Source organism: Metarhizium brunneum, chromosome 1 (assembly GCF_013426205.1).
Source record: "Metarhizium brunneum chromosome 1, complete sequence".
In the NCBI taxonomy this organism is placed as follows: Eukaryota; Fungi; Ascomycota; class Sordariomycetes; order Hypocreales; family Clavicipitaceae; genus Metarhizium; species Metarhizium brunneum.
Genome location: NC_089422.1, coordinates 5169501 through 5192218, shown reverse-complemented (window position 1 = coordinate 5192218; position 22718 = coordinate 5169501). Strand labels below are relative to the sequence as shown.

The window sequence follows — 22718 nt, the reverse complement described above, 5'->3', positions numbered from 1 at the left end:
AAATATTGCAGGACCAACGTCTCGAATGCTGTGACGCGATAAAACGCATACTCTTCTCCAAAACAAACAGATGTCCCTCGGCGATATTGGGCGTCAACCAGACATACGAGGCTTGTGGCTGCAGGAGGAAATTGGATTTCTCCGAGGAAGCAATGATAGTCATGTTATACTACATATATTTGCAGCAGTAAACAATCTCACCCTTCACACCGGTTCTCGTGGGCAACACCAAAAACAGTTGATTAACGAGTTCATGCATAATTCACCAAGTACAAAGGGGCACTAGGCTTTCGACAGACCTGCCACTAACAACGGCTGTAAAGAGGCAAACACATGCTCCAGTTGTAAATTACCTTAGCAGCATGGATATGGTGCGACGTAGCATTTACTACATCCACAACATGAAGCACGAGTCCAAGGACTTGCATGAAGCATACTCTTTGTGTCAAGTTTCAACGTAGGGGTAGCCGGGTAAAGGCTCCGAGAACCCACCGCGGTGCATGAATGCTCTCGTTATTGGGCAGGGTTTTGGCTCAAAAAGTAGAAATAGAATGCCGCAGAAGCCTTTGGCAGTCTCCCTCCTCTCGTGTAACCAAGGTGGCCTTGCAAACCGTAAGCAGAACAGCCGTCTTTGATCTAGATATGCCTCAGCGGAAGATTCTTCTTTTGGTGTTGAACAAATATGGCGAGACAAGCAACGTTAGTTGCCACGATATTACCATGCTCAATGTTGAGCAAGCCACGGTTAGCTTTATGCTGCCCCGAGGAGGACAAGCCTGAGTCAATTATGGGAATGAGGTCGCGTGTTTATGTGCAAGTCAATCAACAGCTTCAAGGAAGTAGTACATGAAAACTTGAACAAGACTGGGGCACCGCGCTTGTAGTTGTAGGATAAAGATAATAAAGCTTGTTCATTGACGGGCGTATTAATCATCTTTTTAGCCCGTCCGGGGCGAAAAACGAATAAGAGACATGGCCACAGGGACCATGGCTTTGTTATCTCTATAGTTACCATGTACTAGTTATATATCAATGGTGATACGTTCGTTGACTACGAAAATGAGAATTACCGGTCTCCAATACATTAGGCAGGCTTCCTGGTCGCCGTCGGCCTGGCGGAACGGGCGTACCCAACTAATGAGACTGCCAATGTATTACTTCGCCGGCTTCCCTGCTCTCTGGAGATAATTCAACTGCAGAGTTTCATTGAATTAGATCATTCATATTTGGTTGGCTATGGAAGCTGTGAGGAACACCTGGATAGCAACGCGATTGCTTAGTTTACTAATTCATTCCCATTTCAGGACGGTTCAGATGCAATGCACATTCTACTTAGCTCTTTCGTCACAGTCCATGTTGCATCAGCTTCTGACGGCGCGTTTACCGCGGAGGCGGAGACAGCACTACAAGGGCTCGCCTGAGCAGACGGTAAGGTCGAATGGAGGAGGTTGTGCTTGCTGGAGTACAACTCAGGCCCTTGAGGATACTGCCGAGTTTGTAGCAGATTCTCAGGCCTAAGAGTTTGTTCATCCAGAAGAGAGTGTTGGCGGCTTCGTCGCAGCAGAGCCTTTTCCGCTTGAGGACAGATTTGAATGCGGTGCAGGCTTGTGGTGACAGCAAGGCAGAAACCTGCCTGAGAAGAAGAAGAAGGATCAAGGTTGTTGGCTTCATCCTGCACAAGATGGAGGCGTCAAAGTGGAAATAGGTGGTGGGTTAGAATCAGTCTTCCTGCGTGGTGTTGCTCTTGAGCTCTTCGAGAATGAAGCAGTCGTGTTCCTACACTTCTATATATACTTTCACCGTCTTTCTTCCTCTGAACCAACACTTAGCCTAGATGGAAGTCAGTCTTGCCATGTAGATGTGTCGTATTTTGCTGGTCTCGAAACTGAGGAAACAACGCCACATTGAAGCTCAACTGAAACCGTACACTCATACGAACAGCAACGGGAAAAGATGCCCTAACCATATGGGTGGTCTGCTGCACAGTGCTCGGTGTCCAGTCAGTCCCGTTAGATGGGTGTAGAGCCGAAGGGTGTATCGAGACATGTCGTCGCCACGTTCCACACAAACGTCGGCGTAAACATGTAGCAAAAGCATCGCCACGAGACCACTGAGTCAAGAACTCGGCGTCTTAAAGACCCTGCAACGTTGTTGGAGCCGTGGAAGCAATTCAAAAAGAGAGACGGCGAGAAAAAATAGTCTCATGACGAGCTCTGGCAAATATGTAGTGGGAAGATCACGGGTAGGGGCCTAGGGGTAAGGATTATAGCGTCAGGGTTAGGGTACGGGGTAATACCTGCGCGTTGGCGTGACTCCAGCCTGTTGGTCCGTGCACACATTTTTTCCCAAGTCGGACACTCGACCTTGAAGCTGCCTTGGCGACCTTCAACGTGCACCGAGATATCCCTCGCAACCAACATTTGAGCATCCCAAGGCGACTTCTGCCTTCTGTCGCTGTGCCAGTCGCAGAATCTCGGAATCAACAATGGCGTCCGCCGACGTTAGCATTCCGCGTCGTGAGCGCGAACGCGAGCGCGGGCCTCAGCGAGAGGCCGACTCGTACCGTCCGCCACCTCGCGAGCGAACGCCGCCGCCCGTGCGAACCGAGGAGGAGAAGCAGGCCGCGGCAAAGGCAGAATATGAAAAGCTTCTCAACATGCGGTCTGGAGGCACGTACATCCCGCCCGCGAGGCTGAGGGCGCTGCAGGCGCAAATCACCGACAAGACAAGCAAGGAGTATCAGCGCATGGCCTGGGAGGCGCTGAAGAAGAGCATCAACGGTCTGATCAACAAGGTCAACACGGCGAATATCAAGCATATTGTTCCCGAGCTGTTTGCCGAGAACCTGGTCCGAGGACGGGGACTGTTTTGCCGGTCCATCATGAAGGCACAGGCTGCCAGCTTGCCCTTTACCCCCATCTATGCGGCCATGGCAGCCATCGTCAACACCAAGTTGCCTCAGGTTGGCGAGTTGTTGATCAAGAGGTTGATAATGCAGTTCCGCAAGGGCTTCAAGCGGAACGACAAGTCTGTCTGTCTATCGTCGACTACCTTCCTCGCACACCTCATCAACCAGCAAGTCCAGCACGAGATGCTTGCAGGGCAGATCCTACTGTTGCTGCTGCACAAGCCGACCGATGACAGCGTAGAAATCGCGGTTGGACTCTGCCGAGAAGTTGGTCAATACCTCGAGGACATGCAGCCGTCTATTTCCGTCGCCGTCTTTGACCAGTTCAGAAATATCCTGCACGAAGCCGATATCGACAAGCGAACACAATACATGATTGAAGTCTTGTTCCAAGTCCGCAAGGACAAGTTCAAGGACCACCCTGCCGTCAAAGAAGAGCTGGACCTAGTCGAGGAAGAAGACCAAATCACACACCGAGCAGAGTTGGACGGCGAGATTGACGTCCAGGATGGCCTCAACATTTTCAAGTTTGACCCCAACTGGGAGGAGAACGAGGAGGCATACAAAAAGCTCAAGGCCGAGATTCTCGGCGAGGGAAGCGACTACGAAGACGACGACGAGGGAGACGACGAAAGCTCAGAAGACGAGGAGGAAGAGGAGACAAAGGCAATGGAAATCAAGGACCAGTCCAACGCGGACCTAGTCAACCTCCGAAGAACAATCTACCTCACAATCATGTCTAGTGCCGACCCCGAAGAAGCTGTCCACAAACTCATGAAGATCAACCTCCCCGCCGGCCAAGAACCCGAGCTGCCCTCCATGATTGTCGAATGCTGCTCCCAAGAAAAGACATACACAAAGTTCTTTGGCCTCATCGGCGAACGGTTTGCAAAAATCAACCGCCTGTGGTGCGACCTGTTTGAACAGTCCTTCGCCAAGTACTACGACACCATCCACCGTTATGAAAACAACAAGCTTCGCAATATTGCCCAGCTCTTCGGGCACATGCTTGGTGTGGACGCCCTCGGCTGGCACTGCCTTTCGGTGATTCATCTCAACGAGGACGAAACTACGTCCAGCAGTCGTATCTTTATCAAGATTCTATTCCAGAGCATCGTGGAAGAAATCGGCCTGCCCAAGCTCAGGACCAGGATGACCGACGAGACGCTCCGCCCGAACCTAGAGGGCATCTTCCCCAAGGACAATCCGCGAAATATTCGGTTTTCCATTAATTACTTTACTAGTATTGGGCTAGGCGCGCTCACGGAGGAGATGAGAGAGTACCTGCAGAACATGCCCAAGCCAGCACTACCTGCTCCTGCGGCCGCAGCAGACGAATCAGACTCAGACTCCGTGTCGAGCTACTCTTCTTACACGGGGTCGTCGTATTCTTCCCGATCACGCTCGAGAACTCCCGCCAGGATTCGGGGCCGTTCTATATCTCGAACGCCCTCTCGCAGGGCAAGATCGCGCTCATACTCTGAGAGCCGGTCCCGTTCACGGCCGCGTTCACGTTCAGCGTCATTCGATTCAAGGTCACCGTCTCCCAGGCGAGGACGCAGAGACTCCTACTCGGCCTCGCCTCGACGACGATCCGTCTCCGGAAGCAGATCGCCCTCGCCGGCGCCAAGACAAAGAGGAAGGCGACGCAGCGCCTCGTACAGCTCGTACAGCCGCTCTCCGTCGCGCGATCGCCGCCGCCCTTCTCCGTCCGTCAGTCCGCCTCGCGGACGGGACCGTTCGCCGAGGGGCGGGTCGTACCGTCGCAACAGCTCTTCCGTAAGCAGCGCGCCACGCAATAAGCACAAGCGAGACTCTCGATCACCATCGTATGATTCGCGCTCGCCACCGCCCAGGAGAGCTAGAAGAGCGAGTCCTTCGCCTAAACGAAATGGAAGGAGGTCGTCCTACTCTGCATCGCGGAATAGGGCCCCGCGTAGAGACAGAGACAGCAGATCTGTTTCCGTGGAGCCCAAGCGGAGATCGCGCAGTCCTGTGCCCGCCAAGAGGAGGAGATATAGCGAGAGTGTGTCGAGGTCGCCGCCTCCTGTGAAGAGGGGCCGTCATGAGGATTAACTAATTGGGCCGGAGGGCCAGATTGTCTGAATTGGAACCATAAATGTACAAAATTATACCATCAAATGCATTATTAGGTTGGGCATGTTTAGCTATGCTTGGCAATTAACTTATGTAGTTGTATCAAATTGACAAAAAGTCTACATCTAACGTCTTATTTTTATTTCCATGGAGGCGTCGTCTGCGTCAATGTGCGTCCATCGGAGTTTATCGGCTGAGACGGGTTCCTCGACCGTAACGACGTGCTGTTCGCCGGGCATGATGTCGAACCCATTGTCGCTTAGTTTCATACCTTGCACTTCTTCGAACACGAAGCCCTTGACGGGGCGGTCTGAAGAGACGGTGACGCGGTTTTCGGATATGGCAAATGAGATTCCTCGATTAGACAGGTCGAGGAATTTGATGGGATCCGGCCACGCGGCGTCGGTGGCGACCACGGCGCCATCTACAGACAACGTCGTGTAGACTACATACGGGTCATACTGCGTAACGTCAAATGGAATGGTGTAGTCGTCATGATGTGGGATGGATGGTTTCAGGGGTTTGCTTGAAAATACCGTCGTGGTGGCATTCGCTGAAGCGCTCACGGATGCCGTTATGCTCTCGGAGACGTCTCTTCCTGAGCGGATGGATATGAAGCGTACTGTGACTTTGGCATTTACAGCTTGAACCTTGGAGCTGGCGATCCACACATCAAAAGTAGACTCCCTCGCGGGGAGAGTCTGGTCAACCTGACCCGTGCACAGTTTTGAATTCTCATCGATATAGTATCCTGTCTGCGTCCAGTCGTGATACGTCCTGCTCACACCGACATCGAGAGGCCTCAACGCCCGTGAGATGGCGTAGTATGCGGGTTTCTTGACGAGGTAATAGTCTACTACGGCCCAGGACATGGTTGGCCAGCAGTCGTTGAGTTGCCAGACCAGTACGCCTCCGCATTTGCGGTCTCCTGAAGTGCCCCAGTCACGACGCCAGGTCTTGTACGCGGCGCGCATGGCTTCCGCTTGCACGACCTGTGTAAGGTGAATGTAGGAGGGGAGGTCGTACTTAAGGCGGAAGTTCTCGGAGACGTAGGTCGTCATGCGGCGCTCGTTGAAGATGCCTTTGTTGTGAAAGTCGATTGTCATGGAGCCCGGGTAGAGCTGGGACGGGTGGGTGGTCATGCGTCGGACAGTGGATAGATGGGGGTAGGCTTCCATGCCGAATTCGCTGACGAATCGGCCACCGAGGAGGGATACTTCCTGGTATTTGTTGACGGCACCGTGCCAGACTATGTTTCGTAAGCGGGGTGGTGTAATTTATGAAATGAAAGGACGACGCTTCACTTACGGTTCCATTGGTGAATATCCCCGACTGTGGGATCGGCTGTAGGTTTGCCGTCGCCCCAAGGGCTGGATGGATGATAGATCATGAAAGGATCTTCTTGCTTAACTAGCTCGGGAAGAAAATGCTCGTAGATGTATCGAGCTGGGAATGTTGATTTGAGCCACGACTCTGGGTCCTTGTTTTCAAAGTCGTAGTCGAGCCGGTATCGTTCTTGAACCTGGTAGTCTTCGTTGTTCCCTGCCCAAGCTACAACGGCTGGGTGGCATCTAAGCCGCCGAAGTTGTTGTCTGACTTCTATTTCAAGCGTATTCATGTACGACGGATAGGTGGGATAGCTGGCACATGCGAATTGGAAATCATGCCATATGAGCACGCCAAATTCGTCACAGGCATCGAGGAAGGCATCATCTTCGTAGATTCCACCTCCCCACACGCGAACCATGACTTGGTTACCTTCTGCCATAAGCTTGATCCAGTCGTGGTAACGCGCAGGGGAGATTTGTGACAGATACGAGTCAGCGGGAATCCAACATGAGCCCCCGCCGAACACGTCGACATTGTTGATGCGGAAGTAGAACGACTTGCCATGGGCATCGGGTTCTTGGATGAGCTCGGCACGACGGAAGCCGATCAACTTTGATGTAGAATGCAGCTCTGCACCGCTCCGCACAATGCTGGCCTGGAGTTTGTAGCGGGTTTGCTTGCCATAGCTGTGAGGATACCAGAGCTGAGGGTTTGCGATCTTGAACGGAACAGAATACTTGCCGTTTCGGGGGGCAGGGGCTAGTTCTTCCAAAACCTTTCTGCCCTCGAGTGTTAGGGAGATGGCGAGTCGGTCATCAGGATGGAAGTCACCCACGACATTGGTGTAAATTGTGCCAGTGACTGCCTCCAGGTCTGAGTCAAGTTCGTTTTGAGCCCACACATCGTCCACGCGAGCAGTATACTGCTCGAGATATACAGGCTTCCAGGGTCCTGCAGTCATGAGGATAGGGCCCCAATCCCAACCCCAGTTGTACTGGGCTTTCCTGACGGCCACTCGGCCAGCCTCGGTCTGTCTAACAAGAAAGCTATGCTCGTGACTATGTTCCCTGACGATCTCTCGGCCACGAATCAAAGCAGAGTCGAATACAATCTCCAAAATATTGTTCCCGTCAGGTTTGATGTGCTCACTGATGTTGACCCGATAAGAGACGAACATATTATCTGTCTTGAGAATTTCTCTGCCATTGAGCAGCACTGTCGCAAATGTATCAAGACCTTCGAAGACGAGGTCTGTGGCAGCGCTTGCGGAGGAGGCTTTTGGGGCAGGAAACGAGACGCGATATTGCCACACTTTTTCACCAATCCATTGTACAGCACGCTCATTCATGTCCACGAATGGATCTGGTATTCTGGTGCATGGTCAGTGGCTGTTTTGTGTCTTGAGTAATACTGTTTGCATGTAATACTTTTTATGAGCCAACAAATCCATGTGAATTTGACTAGGGGCCTGGGAAACGGGAAGCCATTTTTCTGACGGCCACTCCTGCTGTTTAAAGGTCCAGCCGTTGGTGAGCTGAATTCGTGTATATATCATGGTGTCTTGTGTTCGTTGCGGTAGAGCAGTAGTGACAAGAACAGAACGAGCAGCCAAGTTTTCTGTCGATACATGAAAGACGAGTATGTTGAGCCGATGACAGACTCAAGTACTCTCCCACTCACCCCCACGGTGTGATTGTTGTAAACCGCAGAGGTCGAAAGCCAATGGTCTCTCTGAGGCGCCAGGTCCCCCACGGCAGAGTTACTGTCCCCCACATTGCGGGACGAGGCTTGCCATAGTCAACATTGGCGGATTTGATACGGGGATGTATGTTTCCGACAGCGCGAGGTGAGAGGATTGCGTTTGGCGTTGGCGGATGTCGTGGCGGATGGGCAATCAAGTCGGTCACCAGCAACTTGGAGGAGAACGATGCTCGGAGCGACGCTGCGAACAGTTGACGGTTTACGGAGTTGACGGTGAATGTGCCAGCATGAATTAGGTAGACTGAGCTCGGGTTCCAGTCCAGGAATAGCTGCATGTGTCTCCATGGATGATTGATCGTGATATTCGATGCCCTGGCAGACGATCCGTGCTCTCGAATGTCTGCGGCCTGGCTCGAAAGTAGTCTCAGGCGACACGAGGAGCATGGAGCACCAAGTCTGCACTTGCACTGGTCCCTTGTCCCCACCTGTTCAAGAAATGCCAGTGCTAGGTACTAAGTAGGTACTTTTGAGCCCCTGGCCCCTGGCAGAAGGTCTCTGGCATGGCGTCCGAGCAGGGAGTAACGACAAGGTACATGCCAGACTTGGCAGAATCCGGGGTTCGCATGGACCCCTCGGCTTGGCCTAGTCAACAACTTCAAGCTGCTGCTCAGAGGTTACATCACGTCTCAATGCCGCTTCATCCCGACCTCCTAGAAATGTCTCGGCACCCAGCATTGAAGCACTTCCCATGTCCGCTCAATCTCGTACAGTTAACCTGCATGAACCAACTTGTGCCAGCGCCAGCGCCATAGCCTGTGCCCTTCTTCACAGCCCGCGGCGACATGTCCAGCTCGCAAGCCTCGGCAACATCACCACCGCCGCCATCCGGGCGCAAAGTAAACAGATCCTGTACTGAATGCACTCGTCGCAAGATCAAGTGTGACGGCCGCCATCCCTGCAGTAGCTGCGTCTACTACCGCAGTGCAGACTCTTGCGAGTTCCGCCAACGCTCCAGGCGGAATGCCGTGAGCAGGAGGTATCTTGACGCTCTGCCTGCGTGTTGGCCGCGTAAACCCGACTGACCACGGCATTCGCAATAGCACTTTTGACAAGACATCCGAGCAGCTCAAATTGCAATCCAAGGTTCTGGAGACTCTCTTTCCCGGTTCCAATCTGAAAGATCTCTTGGAAAAGAGTCAAAGTGAACTCCTCGAGCTACTCAGCGTAAACCATGTCTCTCCACGCAGCAAGGTGCATCAACTGCCTCCTCATATGCCCATCACGCCAGGTCCGCCCCCCGTTCTCCCTCAAAGACGAGAAGAAGATGGTCAATTTGCCTCGGGCTCACCTGCTCAGGGGTCCGCCTCCGTGTCAGAAAATGGAGAAGCGGCCGAGGAACGCCAATGGGACGAATCTCTCGACCAACCTGCTACCGTTGCCAGTGACGATATCAATGCCCTCGGATTGGCTGCAGACAATCACCCTGCGCGCTCTTATCTCGGTGTAACATCCATGAGCGCCGTATTCAGAACCATATTTCAGTTGTGCCCTGCCGCCAAGGAGCATACCAACAAATGTGCCAGATCGCTGGCTGCAGTACCCTCACCAGCACATCCGGCAGTGCCTGTTACCGGCAGAGACCCAGCACTGAGTGTTCTGCGGGAACAGCGTTTTATTGACTTTTATTTCGAACATGTCCATCCCCTTACTCCACTATTAGATGAACAAGACTTTCGAAGTCAGTACGCATCTGGCACTCGTCGGGATGGGTCGTGGATGGGACTCTTGAACATGGTCTTTGCTTTGGGATCGATAGCTTCTGGAAGCGAGGGTTTGCACGAGCAGTATTATCGGGAAGCCCGCTCGTTTACAGGATTGGATAGTCTAGGGTCTGGCAACCTTGAAAGTCTGCAGGCCCTATGTCTCCTCGGCGGATACTACTTACACTATCGGAACTCGCCCAACATGGCCTATGGCATCCTCGGTACAGCCCAGCGGGTAGCCATTGCGCTTGGTCTACACCGTGAACCTCGCAGGGCCATGGAGACACCAGACCCTGGCGAAATGGAATCATGTCGAAGGCGTGTTGAAACCAGAAGACGAACGTGGTGGTCCTTTTTCTGCCTCGACACGTGGGCTTGCATGACCCAAGGTCGCCCTACATGTGGTCGATGGGAAAGCAGCACCATGGACACATACTTTCCATCGTGTCTCTACCCAGATGACCAAGAGGCTACATTGCTCCGAGCCAACATTGAGTTCTGTCTAATCTTCGAACGAGCCCAACATCGCTACGCCCAGTTCAGCCGTCTCTCCAACCAGGAGATTCTAGCCCTCGACGCCGAACTGCAAACGTGGTACAAGAGCCTCCCTCAAGAAACAAAACAAGTTGACAATGCTCCTCAAAGGTTCCGATTCGCCCGAGAGCTATTAAAAACGAGATACTACAACGCCCGAATCATTCTTGCGCGATCCCTTATACTCTACATGGCTCATGACTTGAAGCGTAAACCCGCAGAACTTCTCCCCGAGCAAGCCCACATTCTCGATCACTGTTGCTCCATTGCCGCAGAGGCAATCGACTCCACAGCACGATACTGGTCCCCGAACCGCATTCACGTGTGGCATTCCTCATGGTATCTGTTCCAGGCATGTACCGTGCCGCTGCTTAGCATTGCAATCAACAGAAATATGGAACAGCGTCAACAGAAACAAGTATCATCACCATCATCAGACAGAGTCGTCTCTTGGCAGACGAGCTTGGCAAAAGCGCTGGACACATTTGCCGAAATGCGGCCATGGATGCGAACATCTGATCGATCCCCAGATATAGTGTCTGCCTTGTACGAAGCCCTGACAGCTGCTGGGGAAGTAGACGGCCAAACGCCTTCTGCGACGGACGGGAGCTTGGATCTGTTTGGCTGGTGTGATGATCAGCTTACAGAGCTGGATTGGGGAGTGTTTCTAGGTGATGAAGGCTTGGCCAGGGGGATGTATCCAGTGTGAATTTGTTGCGGCGATTGAGACCTACCAGAATCTAGAGGAGAAGTGACGCTGCAAGTGATAGGTCACATAGGTGGTCGATCATGTTGCGAGTCTGCAGTCAGCAGATGCACTGCAGCTGTGAACAAGTCGCAGCCTTGTTTGTCAAACAAGCTTGCTTTCAACCCAACTGGAATATTTTTTAACCCATCTTGTTCACACGCCTACAAAAAAACACATCTCTCGTCCGACCTTTGTCACCAGGACCTATAAAGAGACATACGCAAGCGACACTCTGCATCTCCCGTATCCAGCATGGCACAACAAATCGAAAAAGTAGCAGCAGCAGCCCACATCGGCGCCGCAGCCACTGGCAACGGAGCCTTTCTTACTTCTCACGGCGGCATGGCTGTAGAGCAACTCAAAGATATAGCTGCAGATCGTATCATCCCCGCGGCTGTAGGTGCAAAGACGTTCCTCGCATCTCACGGCACCTCAGCCGGAGAAAGAATCAAAAGCATTGCCGCCGAGCATCCCGTTGCTGCTGCGGTAATTGGTACCGGAGCCGCTGTTATGGCAGCCCCAGCTCTCCTGTCTGCCCCGGCTTTGGCCGTGGCAGGATTCAGTTCTTCAGGCATAACAGCAGGTAATTTCTTTCCCTTCAAATCCCATACCCCTCATATCACAGTGCTTAGCAGCATATAGGATCTCTCGCGGCCACCGTACAAAGTGGTATTGGGTCCGTCGTTGCTGGTAGCGCCTTCGCAACTCTTCAGAGCGCCGGCGCCGGCGGAGCGGGTTTGGCGATTGTGAACGGCGTCGCACAGGGTGTTGGGGTTTGTGCAGCTACTGCAGGCGGGCTTATGGGGTTCTTTGGTGCAAAGGGCGGTGAGAATGAAGCTGCTGGCGATGAGACAAAGAGTAACGAGGAACGGGAAGACCAGACGGAGACCCAGGATCTCTGATATTGTTCTTGTCACGAGGCATACTGGACTATGAACTAGTTGGTGTGCCGAGACAGGACATGAAGGGGCACTACAAAGCCATGACTTGACGATAAGTTGTTTATGCTGCCAAATACAAAGAATTGAAAAGAAAAGAAAAAGCCAGGAACACCGTGTTGGTCCTGCGTTTATTCTATATAAAATCTACAAGTACAATGCTTTCTTTCTATATGCAAATTTACCCAGATACAAGCTCATCCCGAGCCTTAATCTCCTCTTTCCTTCCCTCCTCCACAGCCTTATCCCCATTCTTCACTTCCGCCTTTCCCTCCTCGGGCTTATGACCGCCCGTCACATCCGTCACAACACTCTCCCCCTTCGCCTTGGCCTCCAGCTCCTTCTTGCTCAACCTGATTGCCCCCTTGGCCAAAGCCTCGGCCGGCAACGGCCTCACAATCGGCTGCGCCACCCACACCGGCCTCTTGCACCTCCTCACCGTCGCCTTTGAGCTCTCGCCCTCAACCTCATCATCCTTGCCATCCCCCAGGCTCTCTAGTTCGTCCGGAAAACTCTTGCCCTCTGTGGCTTCGTAGTCTAATAATTCTTTCGCGACCCGCCGCTCAACTGCCTCCAGGACCCTTTCGTACCCCTGGATGCCGTCCCTGCGACTGCGTGCCAACAAGTCTCGTATGTCAGTGTGCTTGGAGACAAAGTGTCGCAAGAGGTGGAACAGATGAGGCTGCATAGCGACCAGATTCGGCGAGGGCTCGTCGCGTTTCCCGCCGTCAGTGTCCTTCTTGCGCCGCTTGTGAGGGCGCTCCTCGTCTTGTTGAGCCTCTTGCGGCTGCTCCTCCATCCAGGCCGTGTTGTCTCCCGGCACAAACAGGGGTCGTCGGGCGGGCGGCTCGACTCCGAGCGCGTATCGGTGCAGTATATCCAGGTAGCGACGCGTGATGGCATCGACTCGCCAGCCGCCTCTCCCGTCCTTCCCGCGCCAGTACTCCCTCCCTTCTTCGCCGACAGGAGGGGCTTTGGCGAAAAGCGCGGGATCGCTGAGGTTGCCCTCGGCGCTCATGACGCCGTCTGCGCCTGTTGCCGCCAGGCACTCGTCGATGTCGCCGCCCTGCAGGATGTTGCCGTTTGCAAATATTACCGTCTCGGGAGGCAGGCTGTCCCTCAGGAACCTGAGCGTCTTCCAGTCCGCCACGCCCGTCAGGTGGCCCTTTTGCTCTCGTCGTCGTCCGTGAACAGTCAATATTGACGCACCCGCCTTCAAGACATTTTGCGCATATGCCAACGTCTTTTCTTTGTCTTCTAATATTCGAATTTTGGCTGTGACGGGAATCGACAGCTCCTTGTGCAGGGTGTTGATGAGGCGGAAAATCAGATCCTGGTCCTCTTGTAGGAACGCGCCGTAGTGGCCCTTGCGCGCAATGCCCTGGGGACAGCCCAGATTCAGGTCGACAGCGTCGCAGTATGGGCTGACCTGCTTCGCCGCGGAGAGAAGAGCCTCGGGGTCGTTGGCGCAGAATTGTACGAATAGAGGGCGGTCAATGGACGGGTTGCCGTCGAGCCAGGGTTCCTGGGAGTCGGGTTTCGTGGATTGGAAATGCGCCTTGCGGTACTTGCCCTCCTGGGAGAAGAGTCGGGCATGGAACATTGGAGTGTATGCGAGCATCTTCTTCTTTTCTTCGTCAGTGAGGAAGGATCGTGTAAGCATTCGCCAGGCCTGTGGATGGAGTTAGTCGCCTTGGGAATAACAATCACCGATAGAGTCCCTGGATCATTGGACACATACAAACTCGGATTGGTCCACCATGGGAGCTACAATATACTTGGGGCTCCCAATGCTCTCGTAAAACGCTCGTCCATGTAACTTCTTTGACGCCGGAGTGGCGGGCGCATTTTGAGCCATCTCTGCCCCAGTCATGGTCGCAATTAGTCTGGAAACAGCTGGATTCGCAGTCGCAACGTATCTTCGAAGAGGAAAGTTGGAAAATTGCAGGAAAAGACCAGCTCGTTTCCCGGTCCTCTGCATAAGGAAGCAAGGGGTAGTGCCCCCAAGTTGTTTGTGGATAGAGCGCAACGGCCGCGTGCTGCAGATGCGATCGGTTTGTGATGCTGCGACGGAAAAAAGAAGAGACTTGTTGCGCCACGTTCAGCCAGGACAGAGGCGGCATCGGGGCCGACCCTTGTGGGTCACACTAGCCACTCATGTGCCGACGACTTTTCAGACATCTCAACCCTCCATATCAACATTTGCGCCCAACATGTCAATTGTTCTCGCGGGCCTGCTGAAAGGGAGTGAAACAGAAACTACACGCATGTATATCTATTATACTATGCTCGTCTTCTCTCTCGAAATCGCGTAAATAGAAACAGCATCCCCAGAGACCAAAGACCATCATTCTAAACAGATACGGCAACGAAAGATAACTTCATTCAAACTCTCCACACCAATCGCTATACACCATTCGCTATTGTATTCTCATTGCATCCGCCAATGTGCATCCTTCAAGGTTGTGTTCAAATCCCGCCTCTCAAGTCTACCAACAAGCCTAACCTCGACTTGATGGTTTTCTTTCAAGCACAGGCCCGATTTCATCGCCTGCTGAAACCTCTCTAATCTGACCATGATCGCTCCATAGCGTAGCCGCAATATTAATGACATGTGTATGACTTTGGGGCTAAATTCCCGACTGACATGTTGATTTGTGACAAACTGAAAAACGCCATCGACACCGTACTATGCTGTCCCTGAAACGCCTGCAATTGTAAATGTGAAATGGATACATGACTTGTTTAGGCCCTCAACGTCCCATCATTGAAAAAAATCAATCAGCTAAAGCCGTTCCCCGTGCTTGGAGTATTGCTGTCATCAGAAGAAGTGGGTGTAGATCTTGGAGTTCTCATGTACCTCCATTTCCTACCAATCGCGTCAGTCCTTGTATTCCCGATCTGAGAACTGTTTGGCTCGCAAACTTACCATTTTAAACGAGTTGAGTTCTTCCTTGATCTGCTGTGCAAGCAAAGGAGTGAGCCGATTGCACGTGGCGATTTCTCCACGGCGATCATACTCCTGACTGGGCCACGTGTCATAAAAGATGATACGAGGCGAGAATGTGGCATTTCGCTTGGCAGGTGGTGTTCCCGACTGGCTGTCTTGGCGAAGGCGCAAAGCAGACATGAAGTAATCTTCGCTGCCAATGGCGATGGAACCGGCCCTCTTATGGCCCAGAGTCTCATCATTGGGTGTGCTAGGCGCACTCGAAATGGGAGAGTCAGCAATGGCCGGGATGTTGGGGAGAACTAGGTCTGGGGAAGGACACCCGTCTGTGACTCTCACTGAAGGGCTTCCAGGTCCTGTAAACGTATGTCAGTCGCTACCAATCGGAAGACGATGAAATTTCAACGGACAGTGACCTTCGGCACTTACGTTTCAAAATACCCTTTCTCACAGCGGCGAGCACTTCAGCGCGTTCCTTATCCCCACCAACAATGCTCTTACGCTGCTCCCCTGCGGAGCTACCCAGTCTTTCGTCCCCAATCTCGGGCACGTGAGCAGCATCAATTGAGTTCCGCTCGAGGCGCGGGAATCCAGTACCCCCATTAGCAGCATGAGGATCTGCTGTTACGTTCACACGTTGAGCTTCGGCCTCCACTGTGATCATTGAAACGGTCGCCTGGCTGGCCTCCGGTGCCAGCGGTTCAGCGGCAGGAACACCAATAACTGACTTTGGTCTGAAGAGGCCAACAAGGGATCGGGTGCTCTTCTTCATCCCCCGGCCCATTTTGCGAATCATAATTGACGCCGATGAAGCAGTGGAGGAGATGGAGAGGTTATCCGTAGATCCAAAGAATCTTCCACCATAAATGCTATTACCAATACCACCGGCCTCTTGTGCCTGGGCAATACGTGCCTGCTCGGCATCGTATGCCTCCTCTGCTGTTGGTTCTTTATGAAGCTTGGATGGTTCCGCCTTCTCCGCCTCTTCTGCAGCCTTTCGAAACTCGGCGGCGCTGCCAAATGAGAAAGCTCGTCGTAATCTTGAAGTTTTGCTTTTGGTTTTGCCCCCTTTTTGGTTAAGTGCAGCCAGTTGTTTTGCGGCAGGTGACTCGAAATTAGTTGCGGCGCCAGACGCCGACCCGGTGTCTTCGGTGGCCTCATTTGCCATCGTCGCCGGCTTGGATAGAGGCGAAGGGCTGTGAGTGCGCTTAACAACATCAGACGAGGAGCCTCGAGGAGGAACACTCAGCATCTTCTGCTGTTCACTTTTGGCAGTTTCATCACTTCCAGATAAAGAGGGGTTACTGGTGGGGGTAGACACATTATGGTTGGTTGCCTGCACGTCAACCCTTGTTAGTACAGACATCATGTATTCAAATGAGCTAATTGGGTAGGCGAGAACCGACGCGACGACTTACAGATGACCGCCTGGAATGGCTGCTGCGGGTGGAGGCAACACTCTCCGAACTTCCATTGCGCGAATGAGAGTTGGTCTGCAAGAGGCGAGCCTGTTTTCCGTCGGCACTATCACGCGAGATTGGCCTTGTGTTTGAGAACTCTCGTGTGTCGATTGTGTGCACACTGCGTCTACGCATTCTCATAGCGTCATCCTGACCAGACTTTTTGTATTGCTGTAGGTCATCGATTGAAGATACAGATACCAAACCTTGATTGGCAGACATGTTTGACGCAGAATATCTCCTGTTGGCTTGATACGCTTGACCTGGAGACACCATCGATGGACTGGGTGAGAGTGTGGTACTTTGAGAGCGACTATGATGAGAAGGTTGAACAGTGCTTGTTCGTCTGTATCGATCTGGACCACTCTGCTTGGTAGAAGACGAAAAGGAGGGCTGCGTGGAAACAGAGAAATACGATTGCGGCCGTGCTGTAGGCGCCGTGACTCGGCCGGGTGTCAGAGCAGAATCATCTCGCGAGCCACCATAACCTAATCCAAAAGAGTTCGAATGACCCATGGAGTTGGCGGATGGGCTGCTTTGCATAGCAGGGCGATAGTTGACTCCAGAATCATGGGACGGCGATGAGGGGACTGCGCCGGAAGGAGTTGTTCTGTATGTGCCATATTGCTGCCATGACAAGGTTTGACCCAAGTTTGGCGTGCTAGAGAATGCAAAAGGCTGTCTAGAAACAGAGCCATTTCTATATCCAGTAGACCCGTTAGAGCTATAGGCAGATCTTGGAGCCTGTGAACCACCCATATTATATGGATGGTTACCGTGCGGCTGATTAGTCGTTATCATGCCACCTGTTGACGAAGGGCGAGTTTGAAGCATCGTGGCTGTAGAAGTCTGCTGCGGATACGTCTGCACCAATGCAGCCATGCTTCGGCTGTAAGACTTGCTATGGTCAGAAAGGATATGTTCGGTGTACCACGAAGACGCTCTGTTTGTCCTCTAGCTTCGGCAGGACTCGACTAGGGGAAGGGTAGCTTGGCTAATTTGCAGCCGTCTCGAGTTAAAAATTAAACCACACCCGGGGATGACTGCAACATGCACAGTTAGCAATAGGCTTCAGTGAGAATTGCAGCGTTTGAACATGTGGACATCTGGTCAAGTACAATGGGCTGACTGTGCACCAAAGTGGGCATCCAAAGACGCTTCGGGGGGGGAACAAACACGTTTGTTGCAAAATATGCGAACCTTTTCGTTTCGTTCACCGAGGATTTGCTATTTCTTCCGCTTCCTAACACGGACGAAAAAGAGTAACGAGGAGCTGGGTGGCTTTTTTCTCTATTCTTATATAGGAACGAAAGAGAGAGTCGGGGTTCGGACGACGCAATCAAAGGACGCCAGCGACCAAACGAGTGTAAATAATCAAAACGAGTGTCTGTGTCGAAGAATCTTTACTCCAACTGCAGGTCTGCCACAGGCTTTTTTTCGATTTCTTTCTGTCGATTTACTATTCGACAAGCCAAGAATCGAGTAGGAACAGCGGGCGTGTCAAAGTGACACAGTGGAAAATTGATCTCGAACTAACTTGCGGAGAACATAGACAGATGTTGCATCGACAACGGCCGCCTCGTGAGATGGATTAAGATATATGCTCTACCCCCCGTTATTGCTTCGATGCTTGTAGCAAAGGGTCGAGAGGCTGTGCAACGATATTACAGTTTCGGCTCGGGGAACGGTAGCGGAGGCACAATACTAGAAGCTCGTGGGCTTAAGGACGCGAACAAAGGCGAAGGACGGGACAACGCAAAACGGGAAAAAAATGCCAGTCGATGTGTGCGACGCAACGCTTAGAGACGGGGAAGCGGAAGAGAGAAATCGAACGGAAAAGAGAAGAGACGCGACATGAAGATTGGATTCGGGAGAGGGGAAACGGGGGGCTCGGAGGTGATGCAGCGAAGAAAGGGGGTACACGCCAGAGAAATTGAGATTCTGGCAGGAGTTCTTCGCGTGCCGGTGGACAGGGGCAGAGAGGTGGGTGAAAAAGGAAGGGGATAAGGTGAGTGGATCGAGAAGGAGAGATGATAATGGAGATGAAGATGAAGACGAAGGAAAGAAGAACAGAAAAAAAAACGTCGACACGACGGTGGTGGTGGTGATGGGAGGGATGGGAGGAGAACAAGTGCATGTGCCCAAGTGGACGGACGGACTTTCACGCCTTGGCCATGGGCCGGCTGGATGGGATGGGGTATCTGTGGAAAGGCCCAAGGGCAGACCAGTATTGTTGAGAAGCAGCCAGTCGACCAGACAGCTGCAGATGAAGCAACAGCGGGCGGTGATCAGCAGCCGTCAGCAGGAAGCAGGAAGCGGTAGTGCTCAAGAGCTCAGTCAATGCTCTGTTGCAGCAACGCCTGAGCACCTGAGCACCTGAGCAGCGGTAGCAGAGCCCGTGGCAACGGCTGGCCGTGGCTGGGACCTGAACTAACCAGGCTGGGCGCACCTTGGCCAGCAGGCGTGGGCGGCTACGGCAACGTCTGGTCGGTCAAGGAATGGGCTGATTCATCGAGCATTCAATCAATCCGAACACGGCGCGGCTGAATGATGGAGCCAGATGGCGCTCACAAACCTCAAGGTTCCAGGTACAGAAGTCAATGAGGCGCGATAGCTTGAGGTGGAAGTCCTGGCGTTATGAAGACGTCGTGCCGGTGTCACGGTCACGATGGTTTCGGCGCTGTGGCGGCGCCGGCTGTCAATTTACAGCACTGAGGCTGCCCACGACGGTTCAATGTTGGGCAGTTGGTGGAGGGTGGCGACCTGGTGCGGCAGCCCGGGACCTGGTCACCTGGCAGGCGCATCAGCATCAGCATGGAGGGATTGATCAATTGATTCATCTATTGACTAGTAGGCAGCCACAGTGGGAAACTGCCCGGCAGGTTAAGCCATGCTGGTTTGGCGGGCTGGCGGGTACTGCTTGCTAGATACTTTAGGTACTTAAGTAGTTTGTTGCCTCACCCGGCGGCCAGCAATGGCAGCCGCCTCTTCCAGATTCACAAAGCTCAAAGTTCGACTTCGAGCAAAGGCGGTTTCAAGCTTGCGGCATCGACAAGTGTGGAGCTGCCTACGGAGTAGTTCCACCATGTTCCAAGGTCCAGGCACGCAACTCAAGGACCCGACCAATGCCTCCTGGAAATGCTGCTGGCTGCACCTTTAACGTCCGACTACACCAGGCCCTCCAGACGAGCTTGGGCTATCGAGTCCAATTCAACTCTTCAAAGCCAGTATTCTTGGTTTGGGTTTCTCTGGAAAACTTCACATTCCTCGCAGAATCAAGGTGGTCATTCAACAGCTTTGCTGATGCTCCGTACTCCCGTCTTTTTCTTCAGAGACAAGACGCATCCGGACCATTTCGATCTTCTGCTTGTCTTTGGTCTCCTACCTTGAATGTTTGCCTCATCGTCCGCACACCACGGGCCACTGTCGTACCCAGGTCTGAGTGGATAGGTGGCTTGCCGTCAATGGAATCTTACACAACACGGGGTGACGACTGCACGTCAATCGGCCGGACTAAGAACCCAGCTTGCCAAGGTCTCATTGTGATTTGCTGTGCTTCCCTGCGTGCCAGACACGAGCTTGCAAGACATGGTCATGCCCTGTCTGCCCTTGCCCATCTCCAGCTCCATCCCCGTCCCCGTCCCCATCTGATGTTCAAGTGCACCCGTGGATCCTACAATTCGGTCGTCAGCGGCGAACTGAGTCGGCCCCTCGTCGCATTCTGGAGTCGAGTGATAAGAACTGACCTCTCCACGACATACATGCATACACCCATTATTGCCATGGAGTCCCTCGGGAGCGCCTAAACGCAATGATGTTTTGTTTTGCACACCCGCACAGGGTGAAGGTTACCAAATTTGCTGAAGCAGAATTGTTGGGGCCAATGCGTTCATGGGGACTAGTAGTGGAAAAAACTCTATCTAATGTCGAATGGTCGTATGCATTCGGCCACTATGCCTGGCTTATTACGACGAGGGCCGCTCCTTCCTTGTCCGTTTTTGCCGTGCTGTTCACCACTTCAGTCAATTTTCTCTACGACAGTCCGAATCGTCTGCCTGGGCGCTATTACTCAGGTACCTAGGTATTTAGAACTTCTTGACTTGGATTTGGACTGCTTGGTCCCAAAGTTCAGCAACTGATTCTCACAACCCTCCTGCCTCTCGTCGAGCCCTGGCTGCATATGCCGGTAGCCTCGGCCAGACGGTCGTGTTCGATGGCGCTGTCTAAAAGGGGGTATGACTTCCGGTGCATGATTGGACATCCTTCAGATTGTGGCATTGATTTGCCTTGCGCTAAACAAGGTACGTGGCCCTGGGCAACATGCAAAGTGATGAGGTGTGGACACCGCACCTGGATCAGTGGGGGAGCAACAGAGCCAGGGAGCGAGCTTGACCACTTGAGCAGGACATACATACATACGATAATAGGGCTCGAATCTCCTCCGTACAAGACAACATACAATGAAAGACAATACGAGACGGAAACGCACTCAGTGCCCTGTCTCGAGTGTGTACAAAACTGCGTTCCAACCTTTGCCGTGGAACCGTCAATTGGCGTTGCCATGTGACGTACAAAGTGTCGACAATGCCTGCAGAGCTCTGGCCCGTTCATTCATTCTTGCCAACGTGACGGGGCTTCGTCTGTGTCTTGGCTCTCTACGCATGCTGAGGCTGTTCTTCAGAATCATGGACCAACTGTTGAACACAATCCGCTTGCAAGAAAACTGTTCTTTCTCCTGCTCCGGAATTTGGTCAGTGCCCGCCAGCGTCTCTCACGAAACCATATGGCGGCCAAATCACAGAGGATGGCACCAGATGGCCCGGTGCCGACTGAGACAGAAGTCCCGGTCCCGTTGTCCTGGTGTCCCGTTGTGCCTGCAGTTCTATTGCCTACGCCCCGAGTCCCGTGTCACGGCAGCCTCGACTTCACGGCCCATACTACAGGCTTTGCTAGTCATCGGAGGAACGAGTTCAGAAGTACCGTCCCCATCATTTTTTTTTATTTCTTGGTAGCATTTATGAACCGCAGAGTGTGGAGCAGATTGTTGATCTGCTATTATTTGCACTCCTTTTGTACCTACCTACCTAGGCAGGTATCAGGAAAGATGGATCGCAAAAAGGTGAGGCCGGGATCGGGTCTTGAATCCAGACCAACTGGGACGCCAATTCGAAGACTTGCTCCGTCTTTGTTTGACGTTGGTACCAATAACGACTACCTGTACTACTTACGTACGTACTATCTGTGCATATATAAAGTGTACCAGGCACAAGCTGGCAAGTCAGATCAATCAGGTCCGGTGCAGGAACCCAACACCGATGCAAGCCACGAAAACAAGACATGCAGGTTGGTACGAGATGATGGAGCACAGAACACACCGACAGCGATCGAGCTACAGGAAACTCGCTGTCTACTAGGATCCGGTTTAACATGCCTCCTTTCATCCCTTTTTCGGATGCTTATTCACATCGCGTCAACAGAAGATAAAATTTCTGCGTCTGCCGTAAACCACATAGCAGCATCTGGTTTACATTCACACAGTCTGAACAACAATGTCACGCTCCCGGGGGTGGAACAATGCAGGGTGGAACAATGCCCCATTATGTCCAAGAGTTGCGGTGCTACTGACCACATTTGGCTCATATCCCCAGTTCCCTATCCCTTTTTATCGTTTCTAGCCAGAGCTCTTTTTTCGTACCCCTTGCTATCTCTAGAATGATATGAAGAAGTCATCCTCAAGCTATTTACCCGATGGCTCCTCAAAGCACAGGGATGATAAGTCTGGATGGGATGCCCATCACCGCAATGAAACATCTAAAGCCCTCCGTCAGATTTGTTCAGAGAATCGCTCACCAGTTTCCTTGGCAATGATATCCATGTTAATCGAATTTCCCAATCCCCGTCCGGGGAGAGGGCATTCATCGGGCAAGACGGGAAGAACAGAGATTGAGGGTTCGCATTGTGGAAACCCTTTACTTGGGTCAGACCGTTCGACATTCGCCGCTAAAGTGGTCTACAATACCACTACCTACCAATTGCCCGGGGGTCAGAACCCCAACTATCACGTGTCACCCCCTCACTGATCCTCTTTCAACTTCCTGATGTTCGTGTGAGGAAGAGCAAATGCTATTTCGTGCAAAGCAATTCGCTCACATGGAAGCCGCCACGGTTCACACTTGTATCGAGAAGATACGAGGAGTCGTTGACACTTGTGCTTTTGTGTTCCTTTTGTTGGTCATGAATAACATCAGTGATCAGTCGAAATTGCATCACTCACGATGCCAGAGGCAGGT

General features: G+C 52.6%; 6 protein-coding genes across 6 annotated transcripts; 3 read left to right on the top strand and 3 right to left on the bottom strand.

Moving 5' to 3' along the window:
- Positions 1-2485: 2485 nt before the first annotated feature.
- cwc22 (Pre-mRNA-splicing factor) lies at positions 2486-4710 on the top strand (the record flags this gene model as incomplete). Its single annotated transcript, XM_066129773.1, has 2 exons — positions 2486-4340; positions 4394-4710. 2 exons carry the CDS (start codon positions 2486-2488, stop codon positions 4708-4710), a joined length of 2172 nt encoding a protein of 723 aa, XP_065986049.1.
- A 420-nt stretch (positions 4711-5130) lies between these two features.
- On the bottom strand, positions 5131-7889 carry mndB (Beta-mannosidase B; the record flags this gene model as incomplete). The annotated part of the gene is made up of 3 exons (XM_014693488.1): positions 5131-6254; positions 6314-7704; positions 7762-7889. 3 exons carry the CDS (start codon positions 7887-7889, stop codon positions 5131-5133), a joined length of 2643 nt encoding a protein of 880 aa, XP_014548974.1.
- A 988-nt stretch (positions 7890-8877) lies between these two features.
- Positions 8878-11041, top strand: LAC9 (Lactose regulatory protein; the record flags this gene model as incomplete). Its single annotated transcript, XM_014693489.1, has 2 exons — positions 8878-9071; positions 9136-11041. 2 exons carry the CDS (start codon positions 8878-8880, stop codon positions 11039-11041), a joined length of 2100 nt encoding a protein of 699 aa, XP_014548975.1.
- Positions 11042-11332: 291 nt separating this feature from the next.
- On the top strand, positions 11333-11982 carry G6M90_00g015520 (uncharacterized protein; the record flags this gene model as incomplete). Its single annotated transcript, XM_014693490.1, has 2 exons — positions 11333-11663; positions 11723-11982. 2 exons carry the CDS (start codon positions 11333-11335, stop codon positions 11980-11982), a joined length of 591 nt encoding a protein of 196 aa, XP_014548976.1.
- A 217-nt stretch (positions 11983-12199) lies between these two features.
- Positions 12200-13891, bottom strand: dus1 (tRNA-dihydrouridine(16/17) synthase; the record flags this gene model as incomplete). The annotated part of the gene is made up of 2 exons (XM_014693491.1): positions 12200-13690; positions 13760-13891. The coding sequence occupies 2 exons, from the start codon at positions 13889-13891 to the stop codon at positions 12200-12202; spliced, it is 1623 nt and encodes a 540-aa protein (XP_014548977.1).
- A 948-nt stretch (positions 13892-14839) lies between these two features.
- Positions 14840-17310, bottom strand: BNI4 (the record flags this gene model as incomplete). Its single annotated transcript, XM_014693492.1, has 4 exons — positions 14840-14887; positions 14948-15324; positions 15398-16304; positions 16387-17310. 4 exons carry the CDS (start codon positions 17308-17310, stop codon positions 14840-14842), a joined length of 2256 nt encoding a protein of 751 aa, XP_014548978.1.
- Between the last annotated feature and the right edge of the window lie 5408 nt (positions 17311-22718).